The sequence below is a fragment of the Staurois parvus genome, unplaced genomic scaffold, assembly GCF_062004578.1.
Source record: "Staurois parvus isolate SC_StPar_1 unplaced genomic scaffold, SC_StPar_1.0 ptg000720l, whole genome shotgun sequence".
NCBI classification, from domain to species: Eukaryota; Metazoa; Chordata; class Amphibia; order Anura; family Ranidae; genus Staurois; species Staurois parvus.
In genome coordinates this window covers 2,117,053-2,142,518 of record NW_028318516.1, presented here as the reverse complement: position 1 = coordinate 2,142,518, position 25,466 = coordinate 2,117,053, and the positions used below count along the sequence as shown (strand labels likewise).

Here is a 25,466-nt window from a genome sequence, read left to right as displayed (position 1 = left end):
TGCAGTTCTGGGAAGTTGCCGGAACTGAGACTGAGACTTCTATCAAAAGTTCACAATGATGGTAAAAATTACTGTAGGCCCAAAATATCTATCACACTAGTAATAAAAATACAATTCCAGTATCTATCCCGCCATTTGTAGATGTTATAACTTTCACATAAACCGATTCATTTACACGGATTGGGATTTTATTTTTAGCAAAGACAAGGAGGAGAATACACTTTGGCCAAAATTTATGACAAATTTTTTTTTCGCTGGACATGTTTAGGATTTACCCCCTTCCTCACCGCGCCTCTTTTTGATATTCTGCACTGCACTAATTCAACTGAAAATTGCGCGGTCATGCAATGCTGCTCCCAAAAGAAATGTACGTCCTTTTTTCACACAAATAGAGCTTTCTTTTGGTGGTATTTGATCACCTGTGCACTTTTTATTTTTCGCACTACAATCAAAAAAGGAATGAAAATTTTGAAGAAAAACATTTTTTACTTTTGGTTATAAAAAATATATAGTAAACTCAAAGTTAGTCATAAATTTAGCCCAAAACGTGTTGGTGAAAAATCCCAATAAGTGTATATTGATTGCTTTGTGTGACAGTGATAGCGTCTACAAACTATGGGAGAGATAATGGAATTTACGCCATTTTTTTGCTGTACAGCGCTGCACTAGTTTAACTGACAATTGCGCGGTCATGAAATATGGTAAATAAATGAAATTTACGTCCTTTTTTTCACACAAATAGAGCTTTCTTTCACTGGTATTTGATCACCTTGCGCTTTTTATTTTCGGTGCTATAAACAAAAAAAGTTTTGAAATTTTTTTTTTTTTTTTTTAATTTTCTCATTTCTGTCAAAAAAAAAAATAAAAAAAGAAACAAAATGTCATCATAAATTTGGGCCAAAATGTATTCTGCTACGTTTTTGGTTAAAAATAATCCCAATAAGTGTATATTGATTGCTTTGTGTGAAAGTTATAGCGTCTACAAACTATGGTAGAGATAATGGAATTTACAGCTTTCACTTTCTGACTGCCCATCACATTTCTTGAGGTGCTAAAATACCAGGATAGTACAAACACCCCCAAATGACCCCTTTTTGGAAATTAGACACCCTAAGCTATCTGCTGAGAGGCATGATGAGTCCATGGAAGATTTTGTTTTCCACAAGTGTTTGGAAAATTATATTTTTTTAAACCCAAAGTTGTCATTTAAATTGTATATTTCTCACACAAGCCATGGGTATATGTGGAATTACACCCCAAAATATATTCTGCTGCTTCTACCGAGTATGGGGGTACCACATGTGTGAGACGTTTTGGGAGCCTAGCCACATACAGGAGCCTGAATTCCAGTGATCACTTAGAAAGCCTGAAGGTGCGTAACTTCCTCATTACACTTCCTCAATACCTATCACAGTTTCGGAGGCCCTGAAATGTCAGGATAGCACCAAACCCCCCAAAATTACCCCTTTTTGGAAAGTACACACCCCAAGGAATTTAAAAAGAGGCATGGTGAGTATTTTGCAGATCTAATTTTTTTCTTACAAGGTTTTGAAATATTAAAAAAGAAAACAAAAAATATGTTTTTTTTTCTTCAATTTTCAAAAACTTGTGGCAACAAATGAGATCTGCAAAATACTCACCATGCTTCTTATCAAATTCTTTGGGGTGTCTACTTTCCAAAAAGGGGTCATTTGGGGGGGGGGTTTGGTGCAATCCTGGCCTCCGAAACTGTGATAGGTAGTCAGGAAGTGTAATGAGGAAATAAAGCCCTTTAAAAGCCTGAAGGTGCTTATTGGATTTTGGGGTCCTGTACTTGGCTAGACTGCCAAAACGTCTCTCACATGTGGTACCCCCATACTCAGGAGAAGTAGCAGAATGTATTTTGGGGAGTAATTCCACATATAACCATGGCATGTGTGAGCAATAAATCATGTAAATGACAATTTTGTGTAAAAAAAATTTGTTTGTCAAACACCCTAGTGAATAAAATGGTGGGTGCTGCAATTTTTTATGTCACATAGTACTGAATTTTTTTATGTCACATTGTACTCACGCAGCAAATTTTCAAACACAATTTTAAAAAAAATATATTTTTTTACTTTTAATGCACAAAAACACAATATATTGTCCAATTATTTGGTAAAATATAAAATATGATGGTGTGCCAAGTAAATAGATACCAACCATGACATGCTTTAAAACTGTGCATGCCCCGTGCAATGGCGACAAACTGCATATGTTTTTAAAATCCATAGGTAACGTTTAAAAACCTTTACAAGCTACCATTGTAGATTTACAGAGGAGGTCTAGTGTTAGAATTACTGCCCTTGATCTGATGTTCGTGGCGATACCTCACATGTATGGTGCAACCGCTGTTTACATACTGGCACAGGGTCATCGCTCACAAACGCAGGTGTGTGGGGGGGTGAGGGTACTTTGCAAATATCCCCTATAACTTCAATGGGCATTGTCATATATTCTTTTTTGAGAAATCTGGGGTCTATCAGACTCTAGATATCTCCTCTGCCCTTACATTATCTAATAAAACCAACATCGGTGATCAGATGCTTTCCCAATTTACAAATGGTGCTGTTTATATCCTACGAAACTGAAGTGATGAAATGCTCGTAGCTTCCGACTTCTTAGACTATAGAGATGATTGGCACCATTCTAGTCTCCAATCAGCTCTATGGTCAGCTGGCAGAAACACCGGCTGCATTCTCAGGTTCCCCTGATGGCACGGGACTGCCCGAGAAGACCGTGGAAGGCAGCGGGGGGGGGGGGGGGCATAGTTGTAAAAGCAATCCTGTAGCTAATTAGCCACTAGGATTGCTTTTACATGAAAACCAATCGCCGGCTGAAAAAATTGATACCAGGATGATGCCTGCATCTGTAGGCCTCATCCTGGTATAACCATTCAAAGTCTAGGGATGTACCATACGTCACAGGTCCTTTTTGGGTATATATGCTATGTTCTTTTTTTTTTTTGTATTCAGCCTGTGGACTGAATGAAAAAAAGAGAAGAAATCTCTGCCAGAAAAAGTGTGTGGTATGCCCACCATTAGAATATACTGCCCTGCATCCACCCACTTCTAATGGTGGGCACACATTAGGTCACACGGTGCCACATGCCCCAATTCCAAGATTGTACAAATGTCTAAATAGTGTCACGCTTGAATAAAAATTGTCCACGTATAAGTGGTACCCCATATGGAGAAAGGATGACACCAAGTCCCAAACTATCTTGCCACTGCTCCCCATGTAGTCTGGGCATCCAGGGGGCTCCACGTGACTATCTTTTCCTTTGTACATCCAAAACTTATAAGTATAGCCTGTTGTCCTCTCACAGGTCTTCTACATCTTGACCCCATATCTGGCACGCTTGCTGGGGAGAAATTGTTTGAATGCAAGGCGGCCAGAAAAATGAATGAGGGACTCATCAACGCAGATGTTTTGCTGGGGAGTATAGACATCTGCAAATTTTTGGTTAAGGTGATTTGCGAGGTGCTGAATTTTGTGGAGCCGGTCAAATTCAGGGTCACCCCGAGGATGACAGAGTGTATTGTCGCTGAAATGCATAAAACACATTATACTCTCATATCTATGCCTGGCCATGGCAGCAGAGAACACGGTATATGATGAATCAAGTCTCTGGACCAATACAACCGCAATTCATTTTTCTTTAGTAATGCCCATGTTCAGGGTTAGGCCCAAAAAATGTTTTAATTCGGAAACCGTATTGAGTTTCCATGCGAATGGTCTGGCAAGGTTTGAATTTGGGTTGGCAGTGATAAATTGTTCTGCATATAAATTGCTTTGATCCACAATCAATGCATACAGATATCCCATGAAAAACAACTCCAAAAATCAAAGAGAGTTGTCAGGGTCCCATCCACGGAAGGAGTTCTGGAAGATCTGGCATTTCTGCAAAAACTCTACATGGCCGCAGAAGGATACATCAGCCTCAGTCTGGTGCCAGATGGCCTTTATAAGGAGGCTCATCACTTCCTCTGGTTGCTGGATGATCTCTAGCTCCCCATGCCCTGTTCCTGGTTCCTGTGTTTCTGACTTGTGATCTCCTGTTACCGACTCGACTTGCTCCTGGACCTGTCTACTCTGATTTACCCCTGACCTGACCTCGGCTTGGCTTACGGATACTCTCTCTCTCGCTTCTCTGTGAATGACCTTGGCTTTCCCATCTGTCTACGTCCGCTCTGATTTCCACCTGGTACCTGACCTTGGCTTGAACCGACTACTCCGTAAACATCCAGATCCCAGAAGGGCTTGCACACAACACGCACAGGTGCCTCCTGTCTGCAGACCTATCTCTGTGCACCAGCTGTGCTTCTGAGTGGACCACCAACCAGCACTCCTACAGGCGACCTGTGCCACTTTGGGCCTGACTGCTGCTGTCCCACTTTCAGGGGAGTCTGGAACTTAGCCGCAAGGGAAGCCCTCTCTCCATTGGCCTCCATCACCAGGTACGTGATAGGAGTAGTTAAATTTGCTGTTTCCACCTGAATTCCGAGTTGGGCAGTGAATGGGAGAAGTACGAGTGCTGCAGAATTTGTGGGCTGCTAATCGGCATTTACAAGCACATCCGGAAGGACACCATGGGTTCTACAGGCCTGTGTGCAACTTTTTGGTGGCTGCGGGACACTACTTGTGCTCGCCACTGCACCAGCTTGTACTGCACCTGTGGGACTTGCCACATCACCAAGTGATACTGCAGTGCTGGTATGTGAAAGACCAGGATGTACTAGGCCGCTGGTGCTCTGTTGTTTCCTTAAATGGTACAGTCTTTTCCTTCATTTCACCAATTTGTGCTTCTAATTTCCTCAACTTTTTTTGTTTCCTTTTGAGTAGGAACATGACCAATTCTAGTCCTTTCTCATGGAAAAAATTGAAAATATACGGTTCTGAAGATACATAAAAATGGCACAAAACCACCGGGCAGACCCATAGTAAACGGCATACAGTCAGTGGGGGCCAGATTGGGACATTACATAGATGAATTTTTGCAACCAGTGGTAAAAAGTACTACAGCATATTTACGTGATACTAAACATCTGATTCAGGTGCTGGAGGAATTCAAAGGAGGAAGAAATATTTATTTAGCAAGTGCGGACATATCTTCCTTGTATACAATCATAGGGCATGAGGATGCTATAGAGACAGTTGGATGGGGGCTCAGGAAGTACAGCCATCTGCCTTGGACTCAAAGAAAGTTTTTATTGGAATGTCTTGAATTTGGTTTGAGTCACAATTACTTCTGGCATGAGCACACCAACTATGAACAAAATAGGGGCGTAGCAATGGGTGCCCGCTTTGCACCAAGTGTAGCCAATATATTTATGGCACACTGGGAAGAAACGGAGGTATATCAAGAGTATCCGAAGGAGTTAAAAGTGTATAAAAGATATATAGATGACGTGATTATTATTTAGGAAGGAGAGGAAAACACCTTATTGAAGTTTTTAAACAAATTGAATGAAAATAATAAGAATATCAGATTTACAGTTGCAAGAAAAAGTATGTGAACCCCTTGGGATTACGTGGAGTTTTGCATGAATTGGGCATAAAATGTGCTCTGAACATCATCTAAGTCACAACAATAGAAGAACACAGTCTGCTGAACATAATACTACACAAACATTAGATGTTGCCATGGTTTAATTGCACATAACATGTAAACATTCACAGTGCAGGGAGGAAAAAGTATGTGAACCTTTGGACTTAATAACTGGTTGACCCTCCTTTGGCAGCAATAACCTCAACCAAACGTTTCCTGTAGTTGCAGATCAGACCTGCACAACGATCTGGAGTCATTTTGGACCACTCCTCTTCACAAAACTGTTTCAGTGTAGCAATATTCTTGGGATGTCTGGTGTGAATCGCTCTCTTAAGGTCATGCCACAGCATTTCAATGGGGTTGAGGTCAGGACTCTGACTGGGCCACTCCAGAAGGCGTATTCTGTGCTGTTGCAGCCATTGTTTTGTTGAATGACTTGTATGCTTTGGGTCATTGTCCTGTTGCATCACCCATCCTCTGCGGAGCTTCAGTTGGCGGACAGATGGTCGTACGTTTTCCTGCAAAATGTCTTGATAAACTCTGGAATTCATTTTCCCATCAATGACAACAATCCGTCCAGGCCCTGAGGCAGCAAAGCAGCCCCAAACCATGATGCTCCCTCCGCCATGTTTCACAGTGGGGATGAGGTTTTGATGTTGGTGTGCTGTGCCTTTTTTTTTCCACACATAGTGTTGTGTGTTCTTCCCAAACAACTCAATCTTGGTGTCATCTGTCCACAGTATATTTTGCCAGTAGTGCTGTGGAACATCCAGGTGCTCTTTTGCAAACTTCAAACGTGCTGCAATCTTCTTTTTGGACAGCAATGGCTTCCTCCGTGGTGTCCTCCCATGTACTCCATTCTTGTTTAATGTTTTCCTTATTGTAGATGTGTCAACAAAAATGTTAGCATGTGCCAGAGATTTCTGTAGGTCTTTAGCTGACACTCTGGGATTCTTCTTTACCTCATGCAGCATTCTGCGCTGTGCTCTTGCAGTCATTTTTACAGGATGACCACACCTAGAGAGAGTAGCAACAGTGCTAAACTTTCTCCATTTGTAGACAGCCTGTCTTACCGTGGACACAGGAACATCAAGGCTTTTGGAGATACCTTTGTGACCCTTTCCAGCTTCATGCAAGTCAACAATTCTTGATCATAGGTCTTCTGAGAGCTCTTTTCTGCGAGGCATGGTTCACAACAAACAATGCTTCTTGAAACCAGTAAACCCAAAACAGGTGTGTGTTTTTTAAGGGCAGGACAGCTGTCAGCAGCACGTCCAATATCATCACACTGATTGGAGTCAAGGTTGGCTCACTCCTGGCTCCAATTAGCTCTGGGAGAAGTCATTAAGCTAGGGCCTCACATACTTTTTCCTCCCTGCACTGTGAATGTTTACATGTTATGTGCAATTAAACCATGGCAGCATCTAATGTTTGTGTAGTATTATGTTCAGCAGACTGTGTTCTTCTATTGTTGTGACTTAGATGACGTTCAGAGCACATTTTATGCCCAATTCATGCAAATCTCCACGTAATCCCAAGGGGTTCACATACTTTTTCTTGCAACTGTACATGGGAACATAGCAAGGAAGAAATACAGTTTTTAGATTTAAATATTAAAATTATAAATGGAAAATTTTTAACTAAAACATATTTTAAAAGTGTGGATCGTAATGGATATATACCAATGGGGAGTTGTCATTTCCCCCCTTGGTTGTTTAATATCCCAAAGGGTCAGTTTGTGAGAGTCAGGAGGAACTGTACCCTAGTAAGTGATTATTTGGAAGTTGGGATCTAGATTTGTGGATAAAGGGTATCCTAAGGATAAGATCACCCGGAGTATAGTAGAAGTGGGAAATAGGGATAGAAGTACATTCTTACAAGATAATAAGAAAGAAGAGAATACAGAGGACAACCTATCAATAATCTTAGATTTTAATATCCATTACAAAAAAATAGAATTTTTAGCAAACATTGGGGTATTTTAAGGGCAGACCCCATTTTAAGAGGTGTTTTACCAGCTGTTCCCAAATTTGTGTATAGAAAAGCACCCACGGTGAAATCAAAGGTGGTTAAGAGTGTATTAGATCCTCCCAGTCAGAATAAAGTCACGTTTTTACCCATGCAGAAATTGCTACGCCTGTATAGCCACTAGAAGATGAAATACCAGACGTAAGAACTGTATTGCTAAGACTACTGGACAAGAGTTCATCATTAAAGACTTCATTTCATGCACAACAGAGGGGTAGTATACTGCTTAGAATGTGAATGTGGATTACAATATATTGGCAGAACTAAAAGAGCGCTATGGAAGAGACTCAGGGAGCACGTTCAAAACATTAGGAAGGGTTCCCTAAGCACAATGTCTCTAGGCAATGTACCACACATCACAACAAGGATCCCAGTAATATCAAATTCTGGGGGATAGAAAAATGTAAGAGACACTGGAGAGGCAGTAATACAATTAGATCCCTCAGCCAAGCCGAGTCACGTTGGATTTATTATATGAAAACTATGGTCCCTAGAGGGTTGAATGTTCAGTTTGATCTCAATTGTTTTATCAGTGATTTTTAATAAATATTTTAGTTTTTAGATTGTTGGCTGTCTATATATTTTATATACATTTTATTATATATTCCATATATATTTTATTTATTTTTTATTGTAATTGTATTTATGGAATTATGTTATTTATTAGGTAGCAATCTATGTTCATGTGTGGGTATACTGCATACACATGTGGTCATTTTTATTTTATTTATATACATATTTTTTATTTATCATTTTTTTGGTATTATTTTTTGTCTTCAAAAGGTGTTCTGAGTTTTTTATATCGATATGGGTATACTTATATTTTTACGTATATAGTTATTTATTTTTATTCTTATATACACTTCATCTTTCTGGGGAGTGTATATGTTAGAATACATTTATTTCCACCTGGTTTATTCCCCTTTTTTAAATAGTTAATATTAGTAGAATTCATTTAGAGTTGTTTCAATAATAAAGGTTTTTTTAGTGATCATTTTGGATCCTGACTGTGTTGGGGTTTTTAGCTGGATCTAATGTCTTTTTCCTGGGTATGGAGGTTAGTTTATTATGAACATATATATATATAATACCGTTTTGGCTTCCATCCAATGGTCACGGCTAATTATTAGCCTGGGAGACCAGGTATGCGCCATATCTACATTTTTAGCCTTCTAGAAAATGGCCTCGTGTTTGTTATCAGCTTGGGAGGCGGGATATGCGCCAATGCCAATATAAAAGGAGCAGCTGTGTCTACTTGGCGATACCCCGAGGAAGTCACGAGACCACGTGACGTAACACGTAGGTAACGCCGATACGCAGCTTCCGGTACGAGTGACGCACTTCCGGTGGAGGACGCCATCTTAGTACACCCAGGAAGTACCACATGGATGCAGCATACCCACATATAGCAGGAGGAAGGGACTGCAGGTTCATGTGAGTGTACTTCCTATGTTTAAATAAAGACTGCATTATTAATAATACTACACTATGGAGGATCTTTTTATCACTCACTGGGATTGTGAGTAATATACCCTACAGAGTATCCTTATAAAAGGCAGAGGAGGAAGCATTTGGAGGCTGAACAGGAGACCGTTTATGATCCTTGGCTTTCTGGAGAGGTATTAGCCGGAGATATAAAGGATCCAGAGTGATCCTGAATACCTGTTGGGCCCTTTTGGGTCGCAGGAAGGAGGTGAGGAGGCACTGCAGCTGCAGTGGATTTAAAGTGTGCCGGCACTTGCATGAAGTGTTCACGTTTAACACATTGCCTGGTGTTTTATCACATTTTATCTGCACTTGTTACTTTATGGACTTATTAGTACTTGTTATAAAAGGTTTTCTGATTGCTATCAAGGACACTTAACACCAGTCTATTTTATTATGTGTTTATCACCATTTTTAGGTCACTGAGGTGACCCATACACTAGTATTGTCCACGTTGTTACCACGGTTCTGATCAGCACTATATTGTTATGTATATTTTGGTTTGTTGATTTATTAGCACTTTATGAGTGTTTGGTTACATTTATTTTTATTCACTTTTGTAGTTAGCGCTGCACCATTCATTTTCAATTGTTTTCTTGATCTGATTGGTATTATCATTGGGTGTTGGCCGCTATTGGTTAGGGGATTTCCATATCAGTGCAGGAGGATTTTTAGTTTTTCTTTTTACCCCCCAATAAGTACTGACCCCGGTCTGATCTGTCTACCCCGTTATAATTGCATTCTCCCCCCTCCATCCTAGTTTATATACTCCTCCAGCCTTCCCATAAACCCCTCCCCCAGCACAGCAGACCCCCATCCATATAGGTGCAAACCATCTCTAGTATATAGGCTGCACCCCAATGAGAGTCAGCCCAGTGCTCTAGGTCAGGACTTCATTTTTATTCTTCTCCTGCCATCAATGGCTGACCCGGTCCCACACTTCATCCATGTCTTTGGGGACCTCTGATCTCCTTATGAACTGTTTCTTCCATGATGAAGATCAGCCATGGAGTATATCTGAGGTGTATATCAGGGTGTGCTTCTTCCCCACATGAGAGCTGGGATGTACAGCAACATTAATCTAGAAGACATTTCCCGCACTCAAGGCACTAATACACCTCCAGGGTTGTGTGGGACCCCTGATGTACAGGAAGACAGGACTTCAGTGAGGAACATTTCCCTCACTCAGGACAGGAAAGTGGCTTCTCCTTCATGTGCAGTCTCTGATGTCTGGAAAGATGGGACTTTTGTGAAAAACATTTCCCGCAGTCAGGACAGGAATACGGCTTCTCCCCTGTGTGAGATCTCTGATGTCTGTAAAGATGGAACTTCACTGAAAAACATTTCCCACACTCAGGGCAGGAAAGTGGCTTCTCCTTCATGTGCAGTCTCTGATGTCTGGAAAGATGGGACTTTTGTGAAAAACATTTCCCGCAGTCAGGACAGGAATACGGCTTCTCCCCCGTGTGAGATCTCTGATGTCTGTATAGATCGGACTTCACTGAAAAACATTTCCCACACTCAGGGCAGGAATATGGCTTCTCTCCTGTGTGAGATCTCTGATGTGTGTTAAGACTGGACTTCTCTGAAAAACATTTCCCACACTCAGGACAGGAATACGGCTTCTCTCCTGTGTGAGATCTCTGATGTGTGTTAAGATGGGACTTCACTGAAAAACATTTCCCACATTCAGGGCAGGAATACGGCTTCTCCCCTGTGTGAGATCTCTGATGTATGTAAAGATGTAACTTCACTGAAAAACATTTCCCACACTCAGGGCAGGAATACGGCTTCTCTCCTGTGTGAGATCTCTGATGTATGTAAAGATGGGACTTCACTGAAAAACATTTCCCACACTCAAGGCAGGAATACGGCTTCTCTCCTGTGTGAGATCTCTGATGTGTGTTAAGACTGGACTTCTCTGAAAAAAATTTCCCACACTCAGGACAGGAATACGGCTTCTCTCCTGTGTGAGATCTCTGATGTGTGTTAAGATGGGACTTTATTGAAAAACATTTCCCACACTCAGGGCAGGAATACGGCTTCTCCCCTGTGTGAGATCTCTGATGTATGTAAAGATGGAACTTCACTGAAAAACATTTCCCACACTCAGGGCAGGAATACGGCTTCTCCCCCGTGTGAGATCTCTGATGTCTGTAAATACTGGACTCATTTAAATAACGTTTCCCGCACTCAGGGCAAGAATACGGCTTCTCTCCCGTATGACATCTCTTATGACTATGAAGTTTGGACTTCACCAAAACACATTTCCCGCACTCTGGAAAGGAATATGGCTTCTCCCCCGTGTGAGATCTCTGATGTGTGTAAAGATGGGACTTCTGTGAAAAATATTTCCCGCACTCAGGACAAGAATATGGCTTCTCCCCCGTGTGAGATCTCTGATGTGTGTAAAGATTGGACTTCTGTGAAAAATATTTCCCGCACTCAGGACAGGAATACGGCTTCTCCCCTGTGTGAGATCTCTGATGTATGTAAAGATTGGACTTAACTAAAAAACATTTCCCGCACTCAGGACAGGAATATGGCTTCTCCCCCGTGTGAGATCTTTTATGCCTATTAAGATGGTATGTAGAACTGAACCTCTTCCCACACTCCGTACAGGAGAAGCTCTTCCCTGTTGGAAGGTCGGCCCGGTCCCGCACAGTCTGAGGTTCCTCAGGATACGAGGAATCCGATGGTCCATCTACACTGGGTGGTGCCGGATGGACATTGGAGGGAGCCGGGTTTTCTCCTGGACTATACTGTGTGATGTCCTCATCTTCTACTTTCCAGTCTGGAGACAAAGTGAGACAATCCTCGGAGGTTTTCCTCATCTCCCGGCCATGGACTAAAATACAAAGACAAAGAGGATTACTAGACAGAAGCTGATTGGTTCCCCCAAACCAGGACTCCGCCCACATCAGGCAGCTTGGTCTCTGAGGAGCTTACAATTCCCCCCTCAAGGGAACTAGGAAATGGCTCCTCTGATCTCCTACCAGGTCATTTCTTTATTCATGGACCTTAGTCAGAGAGTGAGGAAACAACCAGAACTGTCTTTTATAGGAGGGACAGTGATGAGGGGATTATAGGACGAGGGTCCCCACCCCCTCTATCACTCATCGCCATCTTCCCAACACAAGAAGTACTGCACTTCCTTATTTAGTCCATGATTTAGTCATGAAGAACAGCGGGGCTGAGCCCCACCAGAGGTCAGAGAGTGAGGATGGGGGGAGAACAACCAAGATGAAGACTGGACTGATCCTGAAGACCACCATCATTGGGGTATTGACTCCTCCCTCATTATCACTTTCTGTTTAATGGTCCAAAGTTGGAGGATGTTATCACATTATTACCACCATGTAAAGGTCTGTGCTCCAATCACATCATCCGATATAAAATGTCCAGCTGGGAGGAAATGGGTGTAACAAAAGAGAATCCATATTATGTGCATATATAGGAGGGGGGGGGGGGAGGGGGAGAGCAGAAGTCAGGAGTATGAAATGTACAACATAGAGTATATAGTGCAGGGGTCAGGAGTATGTAATGTACAACATAGAGTATATAGTGCAGGGGTCAGGAGTATGTAATGTACAAAAGAGTATATAGTGCAGGGGTCAGGAGTATGTAATGTACAACATAGAGTATATAGTGCAGGGGTCAGGAGTATGTAATGTACAACATAGAGTATATAGTGCAGGGTCAGGAGTATGTAATGTACAACACAGAGTATATAGTGCAGGGGTCAGGAGTATGTAATGTACAACACAGAGTATATAGTGCAGGGGTCAGGAGTATGTCATGTACAACACAGAGTATATAGTGCAGGGGTCAGGAGTATGTCATGTACAACACAGAGTATATAGTGCAGGGGTCAGGAGTATGTCATGTACAACACAGAGTATATAGTGCAGGGGTCAGGAGTATGTCATGTACAACATAGAGTATATAGTGCAGGGGTCAGGAGTATGTCATGTACAACATAGAGTATATAGTGCAGGGGTCAGGAGTATGTCATGTACAACATGGAGTATATAGTGCAGGGGTCAGGAGTATGTCATGTACAACATGGAGTATATAGTGCAGGGGTCAGGAGTATGTCATGTACAACATGGAGTATATAGTGCAGGGGTCAGGAGTATGTCATGTACAACATGGAGTATATAGTGCAGGGGTCAGGAGTATGTCATGTACAACATGGAGTATATAGTGCAGGGGTCAGGAGTATGTCATGTACAACATGGAGTATATAGTGCAGGGGTCAGGAGTATGTAATGTACAACATAGAGTTTATAGTGCAGGGGTCAGGAGTATGTAATGTACAACATAGAGTATATAGTGCAGGGGTCAGGAGTATGTAATGTACAACATAGAGTATATAGAGCAGGGGTCAGGAGTATGTAATGTACAACATAGAGTATATAGTGCAGGGGTCAGGAGTATGTAATGTACAACATAGAGTATATAGTGCAGGGGTCAGGAGTATGTAATGTACAAGTTATATAGTATAAGGGTCAGGACTCTCAGTATTAGTATTCTGTAATCAGTGGAAGTTTAAATGTTTACTGTAGACAACATGTAGAGGTGAGCTGGGATTAAACCATCAAGAAACAGGTTAGATTGGAGGTGAGCAAATCATTGGACAGAGGGGTGGCGGTGGACGTCGTATACTTGGACATAGGGTTGGCGGTGGATGTGGTATACTTGGACAGAGGGGGGGCTGTGGACATGGTATACTTGGACAGAGGGGTGGCTGTGGAGGTGGTAAACTTGGAAAGAGGGGTGGCGGTGGAGGTGGTAAACGTGGACAGAGGGGTGGCTGTGGACGTGGTAAACTTGGACAGAGGGGTGGCTGTGGAGGTGGTAAACTTGGACAGAGGGGTGTTGGTGGACATCGTATACTTGGACAGAGGGGTGGTGGTGGACGTGGTATACTTGGACAGAGGGGTGGACGTGGTATACTTGGACAGAGGGGTGGACGTGGTATACTTGGACAGAGGGGTGGACATGGTATACTTGGAAAGAGGGGTGGCTGTGGAGGTGGTAAACTTGGACATAGGAGTGTCGGTGGATGTGGTAAACTTGGACAGAGGAGTGGCGGTGGACGTGGTAAACTTGGACAGAGGGGTGGCGGTGGACGTGGTATACTTGGACAGAGGGGTGGCGGTGGACGTGGTATACTTGGACAGAGGGGTGGCGGTGGACGTGGTATACTTGGACAGAGGGGTGGCGGTGGACGTGGTATACTTGGAAAGAGGGGTGGCGGTGGACGTGGTATACTTGGAAAGAGGGGTGGCGGTGGACGTGGTATACTTGGACAGAGGGGTGGCGGTGGACGTGGTATACTTGGACAGAGGGGTGGCGGTGGACGTGGTATACTTGGACAGAGGGGTGGCGGTGGACGTGGTATACTTGGACACAGTTCCCCACACACGGCTAATGTGTAAGGTAAAGTCTACAGGCTGGAAAAATCTGAATGTAAATGGATAGAAAACTGGCTGAAAGATCATATTCAGAGAGTAGTGGTTAATGATTCATACTCTGAATGGTCTGGGGGTGTCAGTGGTGTACCCCAGGGTTCAGTGTTATTAGTGGGGTACCCCAAGGTTCAGTGTTATTAGTGGGGTACCCCAGGGTTCAGTGTTATTAGTGGGGTACCCCAAGGTTCAGTGTTATTAGTGGGGTACCCCAGGGTTCAGTGTTATTAGTGGGGTACCCCAAGGTTCAGTGTTATTAGTGGGGTACCCCAGGGTTCAGTGTTATTAGTGGGGTACCCCAGGGATCAGTGTTGGGACCCTTACCTATTAATATATATATAAACAATATGGGGTGTGAGATTATAAACCCCATTCCAGTCTTTGCAGATGACACCAAGCTGTGCCGGGGAATAACGTCCTTACAGGATGTCTCCAACTTACAAGCCGACCTCAATGCTCTGTGTAATTGGGGGACTATGGGGCCAATGAGGGCTAATGGTGATAAATGTAAGGTTCTGCACTGGGGGGGGGGGGCTAAGAATATGCATCATACATACTAGGGGGGGTACAACTGGGGGCTCAATGGTGGAGAAGGATCTGGGGGGGTCAATGATGGAGAAGGATCTGGGGGGACAAGGGTGGAGAAGGATCTGAAGGGGACAATGGTGGAGAAGGATCTGGGGGGGTCAATGGTGGAGAAGGATCTGGGGGGGTCAAGGATGGAGAAGGATCTGGGGGGTAAATGATGGAGAAGGATCTGGGGGGGTCAATGATGGAGAAGGATCTGGGGGGTCAATGGAGAAGAAGAATCTGGGGGGTCAATGGTGGAGAAGGTTCTAGTAGATCACAAGCTTAATAATGGCAGCAATGCAAAGCTGCGGGTTCTAAAGCGAGCAAAATCCTCTCTTGTATTAGGAAAGGTATAGACTCCAGAGAGAGAGATATCACCCACACTCCCCCCCCCCCCCCCGGGTACAAATCATTACTAATACCTCATCTGGAATATGCAGTTCAGTTTTGGGGTCCAATTCACAAAAAGAACATTGGGGAACTGGAGAAAGTACAGAGAAGGGCAACCAAACTGATACGAGGCATGGAGGAGATCAGCTATGAGGAAAGATTAGAGGAACTGAATGTATTCTCTACTGAGAAGAGGAGATTAAGGGGGGATATGATCTCCATGTATAATACATAAGGGGGGATATGATCTCCATGTATAATACATAAGGGGGATATGATCTCCATGTATAATACATAAGGGGGGATATGATCTCCATGTATAATACATAAGGGGGATATGATCACCATGTATAATACATAAGGGGGATATGATCTCCATGTATAATACATAAGGGGGGATATGATCTCCATGCATAATACATAAGGGGGGATATGATCTCCATGTATAATACATAAGGGGGGATATGATCTCCATGTATAATACATAATTTGGGGATATGATCTCCATGTATAATACATAAGGGGGGATATGATCTCCATGTATAATACATAAGGGGGGTATGATCTCCATGTATAATACTTAAGGGGGAATTGATCTCCATGTATAATACATAAGGGGGGATATGATCTCCATGTATAATACATAAGGGGGGATATGATCTCCATGTATAATACATAAGGGGGGGATATGATCTCCATGTATAATACATAAGGGGGGATATTATCTCCATGTATAATACATAAGGGGGGATATGATCTCCATGTATAATACATAAGGGGGATATGATCTCCATGTATAATACATAAGGGGGATATGATCTCCATGTATAATACATAAGGGGGGATATGATCTCCATGTATAATACATAAGGGGGGATATGATCACCATGTATAATACATAAGGGGGGGATATGATCTCCATGTATAATACATAAGGGGGGATATGATCTCCATGTATAATACATAAGGGGGATATGATCTCCATGTATAATACATAATTTGGGGATATGATCTCCATGTATAATACATAAGGGGGGATATGATCTCCATGTATAATACATAAGGGGGGATATGATCACCATGTATAATACATAAGGGGGGGATATGATCTCCATGTATAATACATAAGGGGGGATATGATCTCCATGTATAATACATAAGGGGGATATGATCTCCATGTATAATACATAATTTGGGGATATGATCTCCATGTATAATACATAAGGGGGGATATGATCTCCATGTATAATACATAAGGGGGGATATGATCTCCATGTATAATACATAAGGGGAATATGATCTCCATGTATAATACATAAGGGGGGATATGATCTCCATGTATAATACATAAGGGGGGATATGATCTCCATGTATAATACATAAGGGGGGATATGATCTCCATGTATAATACATAAGGGGGGATATGATCTCCATGTATAATACATAAGGGGGGATATGATCTCCATGTATAATACATAAGGGGGGTATGATCTCCATGTATAATACTTAAGGGGGAATTGATCTCCATGTATAATACATAAGGGGGGATATGATCTCCATGTATAATACATAAGGGGGATATGATCTCCATGTATAATACATAAGGGGGATATGATCTCCATGTATAATACATAAGGGGGGATATGATCTCCATGTATAATACATAAGGGGGGATATGATCTCCATGTATAATACTTAAGGGGGAATTGATCTCCATGTATAATACATAAGGGGGGATATGATCTCCATGTATAATACATAAGGGGGGATATGATCTCCATGTATAATACATAAGGGGGGGATATGATCTCCATGTATAATACATAAGGGGGGATATTATCTCCATGTATAATACATAAGGGGGGATATGATCTCCATGTATAATACATAAGGGGGATATGATCTCCATGTATAATACATAAGGGGGATATGATCTCCATGTATAATACATAAGGGGGGATATGATCTCCATGTATAATACATAAGGGGGGATATGATCACCATGTATAATACATAAGGGGGGGATATGATCTCCATGTATAATACATAAGGGGGGATATGATCTCCATGTATAATACATAAGGGGGATATGATCTCCATGTATAATACATAATTTGGGGATATGATCTCCATGTATAATACATAAGGGGGGATATGATCTCCATGTATAATACATAAGGGGGGATATGATCACCATGTATAATACATAAGGGGGGGATATGATCTCCATGTATAATACATAAGGGGGGATATGATCTCCATGTATAATACATAAGGGGGGATATGATCTCCATGTATAATACATAAGGGGGGATATGATCTCCATGTATAATACATAATTTGGGGATATGATCTCCATGTATAATACATAAGGGGGGATATGATCTCCATGTATAATACATAAGGGGGGATATGATCTCCATGTATAATACATAAGGGGAATATGATCTCCATGTATAATACATAAGGGGGGATATGATCTCCATGTATAATACATAAGGGGGGATATGATCTCCATGTATAATACATAAGGGGGGATATGATCTCCATGTATAATACATAAGGGGGGATATGATCTCCATGTATAATACATAAGGGGGGATATGATCTCCATGTATAATACATAATTTGGGGATATGATCTCCATGTATAATACATAAGGGGGGATATGATCTCCATGTATAATACATAAGGGGGGATATGATCTCCATGTATAATACATAAGGGGGGGGATATGATCTCCATGTATAATACATAAGGGGGGGGATATGATCACCATGTATAATACATAAGGGGGGTATGATCTCCATGTATAATACATAAGGGGGGGATATGATCTCCATGTATAATACATAAGGGGGGATATGATCTCCATGTATAATACATAAGGGGGGGTATGATCTCCATGTATAATACATAAGGGGGGGATATGATCTCCATGTATAATACATAAGGGGGGGATATGATCTCCATGTATAATACATAAGGGGGATATGATCTCCATGTATAATACATAAGGGGGGATATGATCTCCATGTATAATACATAAGGGGGATGTGATCTCCATGTATAATACATAAGGGGGGATATGATCTCCATGTATAATACATAAGGGGGGGATATGATCACCATGTATAATACATAAGGGGGATGTGATCTCCATGTATAATACATAAAGGGGGATATGAACTCCATGTATAATACATAAGGGGGATATGATCTACATGTATAATACATAAGGTGGGATATGATCTTTATGTATAATACATAAGGGGGATATGATCTACATGTATAATACATAAGGGGGGATATGATCTCCATGTATAATACATAAGGGGGATATGATCTCCATGTATAATACATAAAGGGGGATATGAACTCCATGTATAATACATAAGGGAGGGATATGATCTCCATGTATAATACATAAGGGGGGATATGATCTCCATGTATAATACATAAGGGGGATATGATCTCCATGTATAATACATAAGGGGGGATATGATCTCCATGTATAATACATAAGGGGGGATATGATCTCCATGTATAATACATAAGGGGGGATATGATCTCCATGTATAATACATAAGGGGGGATATGATCTCCATGTATAATACATAAGGGGGGATATGATCTCCATGTATAATACATAAGGGGGGGGATATGATCTCCATGTATAATACATAAGGGAGGGATATGATCTCCATGTATAATACATAAGGGGGATATGATCTCCATGTATAATACATAAGGGGGGATATGATCTCCATGTATAATACATAAGGGGGGATATGATCTCCATGTATAATACATAAGGGGGATATGATCTCCATGTATAATACATAAGGGGGGATATGATCTCCATGTATAATACATAAGGGGGGATATGATCTCCATGTATAATACATAAGGGGGGATATGATCTCCATGTATAATACATAAGGGGGGATATGATCTCCATGTATAATACATAAGGGGGATATGATCTCCATGTATAATACATAAGGGGGATATGATCTCCATGTATAATACATAAGGGGAGATATGATCTCCATGTATAATACATAAGGGGGGATATGATCTCCATGTATAATACATAAGGGGGGATTGCTGTAGGAAAGTCCTGGATTCTTTCTTGGATACACAGAATATAACTGGATATAACATTTATAGGGAAAGTTGATCCAGGGAATATCCGATTGCCTCTCGGGGGGTCAGGAAGGAATGTTTTCCCCTGCAGGAGGAGATCGGATCGTGCTTTGCTGGGTTTTTGCCTTCTGGTGCATCAGCTGTGGGTGTCGGATTATAACTTTTATTTTTAATGGTTCAACTAGATGGAATGTCTTTTTTCAGCCAGACTAACTATGTAACTATGTAGGTCCCACACCGCTGCCTCCCATCTCCTGAGACTGCACTCAGTGACTTGGGTCTGAGACACTACAGACATATCCCTCCACCCGGCACAGCCAGCAGATAACAGAGAAGGTCCCCTGGAGGAGAAATCCAGGAATACAGGACGGGGAACACAGCTCAGGAAAGTGACCAGGGGATTACAGGCTGATATCACCCAGTCCCCGCCCTACTCTGGACCAATCAGTGAGCAGTATGGGTGGAGGAATGGATTTAGTGTTCATGACCCACCTGTGCTGATCTCTGTAGGAGTGTCCTCCTCTATAAATGTCCCCGTTATTCCATCCTCCTCCATAGACTGCTGATCATCCCTCACATACGCCTCTTCTTCTTCTGCTTTCACCTCAAATTCTATATCGATTGGATCTCCACTCTAAATCAAGGAAATGAGAGAAAATATCATCTGTAAAATAAAAACTCACATAAAAATTTACACATCTTCTCTATAAGTCTATGTTCTAGATGCTCCATCCCACCAACCTTGCAATGGTGAGGGATGGTGTGACCTTCCTGTGTGGAATCCTGGGAATACAGAGGACGGGGAGATCTCTCTGGTGGGTTCCTGGTATTAGGTGGCTCCATCATTTCCTTGTGTCCTTCTGAAAACTCCTCCATCACTCCATACTCCTCATCCTCCTCTTTATACTCTTCTTTAACATCAATATTCTCATCCCCGAGGATTCCACTCTGAAAGATATAATAAAACATTCATTGTAACAAACATGCTGTGTATAAATCACAACTACCAATAATTGTCATCATCTACCTGATGATGGTGAGGGATGGTGTGACCTTCCTGTGTGGAATCCCGGGAATACAGAGGACGGGGACATCTCTCTGGTGGGTTCCCATGACTGGATCCATCTGTAGGAAACACACACACTGACTGAATCCATTGTTTCTATGTGTTTATCAGATGATGGGGGATCTAGGTGGATCCTCCGTACTGCTCTCTCCTTTACAATAAAGTCTCCTCTTACCCGGTGATGTGAGGGGCGGCTGATTGTCCATCATGACGTCCTTGTAGAGATCCTTGTGTCCTAAATATTGATGCGTATCATCAACATGTGTGTATCATCATCTGCTGGAGATAAAAGACATCATAGTGACTATGGAGGAAGAGGACAGACATGACTATGGAGGAAGAGGACAGATATGACTATGGAGGAAAAGGACAGACATGACTATGGGGGAAGAGGACAGACATGACCATGGAGGAAGAGAATGGACATAACTATGGAGGAAGAGGACGGATATGACTATGGAGGAAGAGGACGGACATGATGGGGGGTTACTGGGTTCAAATAGAACATAACATCTTATTACCGTTTTATGACTGTAGTCTGTGTCTGGTCTGTTTGAGAATCATCCCCCCCTATTCATGTGATCCTTATCAGTTCCTAATTGGGGCGGAGATGAGTGCTCATTGGGCCATCTCCCTATAAATTTAGATCAGCTGATGGGGGGAGATCACTGATGGGGGGGCACAGTCACTGAGGGGGGGCTGCTTTTGAGTGAGTTCTGCGTTGATGGAGTGCTAAGAAGCAGTTGAACTCAAGCAGCAGGAAGATACAACAAGAAACTCTCCTGCATGCTGGACAGACTGCAAGCAAACACCCCGGGAAACATCTCCTACAAGTCTGAGTCCCACTCCGCGTACCTTTCATATGTCCCCTCTACTCCTCCTTTTCATATTACTTTCCTGCGTTCCCAAAATCTCACTTCTTTACCCCTCTGCTCCACCCCAAAACTTGTACATCTCACCCTCACTGCTACCATCTCCCTACTACTGCTCTCATCACCTCCTGCTGACCCAAACACCAGGACTGGAAGGCATGTGCGCTCGTGTACAACCCGCTCCCATCTTATTTTCCTCAACCTCCTTCTCCTAACCTCTGGGGATATCTCCCCAAACCCTGGTCCTCCACTATCTCACCCCCACACCAGGCACCCTCCTTCTCATAACCTCTGGGGATATCTCCCCAAACCCTGGACCTCCACTATCTCACCCCCACACCAAGCACCCTCCTTCTCATAACCTCTGGGGATATCTTCCCAAACCCTGGTCCTCCACTATCTGACCCCCACACCAGGCACCCTCCTTCTCATAACCTCTGGGGATATCTCCCCAAACCCTGGTCCTCCACTATCTCACCCCCGCACCAGGCACCCTCCTTCTTCTCCTAACCTCTAGAGATATCTCCCCAAACCCTGGTCCTCCACTATCTCACCCCTGCACCAGGCATCCTCCTTCTCCTAACCTCTGGGGATACCTTCCCAAATCCTGGTCCTTCACTATCTCACCCCCGCACCAGGCACCCTCCTTCTCCTAACCTCTGGGGATATCTCCCCAAACCCTGGTCTCCCACTATCTCACCCCCGCACCAGGCATCCTTCTTCTAACCTCTGGGGATATCTCCCCAAACCCTGGTCCTCCAGTATCTCACCCCCGCACCAGGCACCCTCCTTCTCCTAACCTCTGGGGATATCTCCCCAAACCCTGGTCCTCCAGTATTTCACCTCCACACCAGGCACCCTCTTTCTTCCAGGAATAGCCGCAATCCCCTCAATTTAATTGGAGTCCCCGTGCTCCCAAAAACCACCCTCCCTTTTTCTTGTGTGCTCTGGAATGCCCGCTCTGTCTGTAATAATCTCACCTCTGTCCATGACCTTTTTGTCTCCCGCTCCCTTAACCTAGTAGCAATTACAGAAACCTGACTCCAAGCAGCAGATTCTGCTTCCACCGCAGCACTTCCCTATGGAGGCCTCATCTGGACCCACTCACCCAGACCCAGTGGTCAGAAAGGTGGTGGGGTTGGTTTGCTTCTATCCTCACTGAGCACCTTCCATGTCCTCCCTAACCCTCCCTCTCTATGCTTCTCTTCTTCCCAGACTCACTGCATCCGGCTGTTTTCTCTGATCTCTCTGAGGATTGCAGTGATCTATCAGCCTCCTGGACTCGTGTCCCGCTTTCTTGATGATTTCTCCTCCTGGCTACCCTACTTTCTCTCCTCTGAGCTACAAACTATCATTCTCGGAGATTTTACCATTCCCATTAATGTCAAAAACCCGGCTACATCCCAACTCTTCAACATAACCTCATCTTTTGCATTAGCACAATGCATACAGTCCTCCACTCACTCTGATGGGAATACATTAGACCTTGTTTTCTCCCGTCTTTGCACTCCCTACAACCTCACAAACACCCCCTTTCCTCTCTCTGATCACAATCTCATCACCTTCACAGTCTCCTCATCTTCAAACACCTATCCCTCCAAGCAGCCAACAATTACCAGCAGAAACCTTCACAACTTGAACCCGGCTCCTTTCCACTCTGCAACTGACCAACTCTATGACAGAATCTCTCCCCTGTCCTGCCCTGACCTGGCCACTGCTGTCTACAACAGTTCGCTTTCATCAACATTAGACTCACTTGCTCCTCTAACAACACGAAGCATCAGGCCCCGACCATTACAACCTTGGCAGACTGACCACACCAGAAATCTTAAGTGACATAGTCATGCGCTTGAGCGATTGTGGCGTAAAACCAAATCTCAACAAGCGTTCACCTGATATAAATCTGCTTTCTTCACATACAATTCCTCCCTTCATGCTGCCAAACAAGACGACTTCGTCACTCTCATCAATACTTTGTCATCCAGTCCTCGTCATCTCTTCTCTACTTTTAACTCTCTACTTTCTCCACCTCCACCCAGCACCTCACTCACTGCTCATGAGATTGCAAATCATTTCAAAAACAAGATTGATGTAATTCATAGCGGCATCACCACTGCACAGACATCCATCCCACTTAGCATATCTTATACTAAACCTTCCTCAACACTTTCCTCTTCTGACCTCGCTACTACCGAAGAGGTCACTAAGGTTTTCTCAGAAGCCCGTCTCACCACCTGCCCCCTGTATCCTGTACCCTCACAACTACTACGGTCACCCTCTTCTTCCATCCTATGCTCCCTCACTCACATCTTCAATCTTTCCCTCTCTACTGGTGCCTTCCCCTCCCCTCTAAAGCATGCGCACATCACTCCCATACTTAACAAGCCCTCCCTGGACCCCACCAACCTGAACAACTTAAGACTCATCTCCCTGATGCCATTTACCTCTAAACTCCTAGAACGCTTAGTCTACAATCGCCTGAGCTCCCACCTCACCGACAACAACCTTCTTCACCCTTTACAGTCTGGCTTTCACTCACTACACTTCACTGAAACCGGACTACTGAAACTCACTAATGATCTACTAACTGCTAAAACCAATGGCCACTACTCCGTACTCATCCCAACCAATGGCCACTACTCTGTACAAATCCCAACCAATGGCCGCTACTCCATACTAATCCCAACCAATGGCCACTACTCCATACTCATCCCAACCAATGGCCACTACTCCGTACTCATCCCAACCAATGGCCACTACTCTGTACTCATCCCAACCAATGGCCACTACTCCGTACTCATCCCAACCAATGGCCACTACTCCGTACTCATCCCAACCAATGGCCACTACTCCGTACTCATCCCAACCAATGGCCGCTACTCTGTACAAATCCCAACCAATGGCCGCTACTCCATACTAATCCCAGCCAATGGCCACTACTCCATACTCCTCCCAACCAATGGCCACTACTACGTACTCATCCCAACCAATGGCCACTACTACGTACTCATCCCAACCAATGGCCACTACTACGTACTCATCCCAACCAATGGCCACTACTCCGTACTCATCCCAACCAATGGCCACTACTCCGTACTCATCCCAACCAATGGCCACTACTCCGTACTCATCCCAACCAATGGCCACTACTCCGTACTCATCCCAACCAATGGCCACTACTCCGTACTCATCCCAACCAATGATCGCTACTCCGTACTCCTTCCAACCAATGGCCGCTACTCCGCACTCCTCCCAACCAATGGCCGCTACTCCGCACTCCTCCCAACCAATGGCCACTACTCCGCACTCCTCCCAACCAATGGCCACTACTCCGCACTCCTCCCAACCAATGGCCACTACTCCGCACTCCTCCCAACCAATGGCCACTACTCCGCACTCATCCCAACCAATGGCCACTACTCCATACTCATCCCAACCGATGGCCACTACTCCATACTCATCCCAACCAATGGCCACTACTCCATACTCATCCCAACCAATGGCCACTACTCCGTACTCATCCCAGCCAATAGCCACTACTTTGTACTCTTACTACTTGACCCCCTCCTCCTAAAAAAACTACACTCTCTTGGCCTCCAAGACTCTGCTCTCTCCTGGTTCTCCTCCTACCTATCGCAGCGCTCCTTCAGTGTTACCGATAACCCTGCCTCCTCCTCTTCACTCCCTCTCTCTGTAGGGGTCCCTCAAGGCTCTGTCCTTGGACCCCTTCTCTTCTCCATCTACACCTCCTTCCTTGGTCACTTGATAAACTCCCATGGCTTTAAGTACCATCTCTATGCCGATGACACACAAATCTATCTTTCTACCCCTCACCTCACCCCTTCAGTCTCCTCCTCACC

At 43.5% G+C, this 25,466-nt stretch overlaps 1 protein-coding gene across 1 annotated transcript in view; it reads right to left on the bottom strand.

Moving 5' to 3' along the window:
• Positions 1 to 10,210: 10,210 nt before the first annotated feature.
• Positions 10,211 to 25,466, bottom strand: part of LOC149445490 (uncharacterized) — an 82,564-nt gene continuing 67,308 nt past the window's right edge. The window contains 1 exon segment of the mRNA XM_089653783.1: positions 10,211 to 11,961. Within this exon segment, the coding sequence (XP_089509909.1) occupies positions 10,267 to 11,961 (1,695 nt within the window). The 3' untranslated portion in view covers positions 10,211 to 10,266.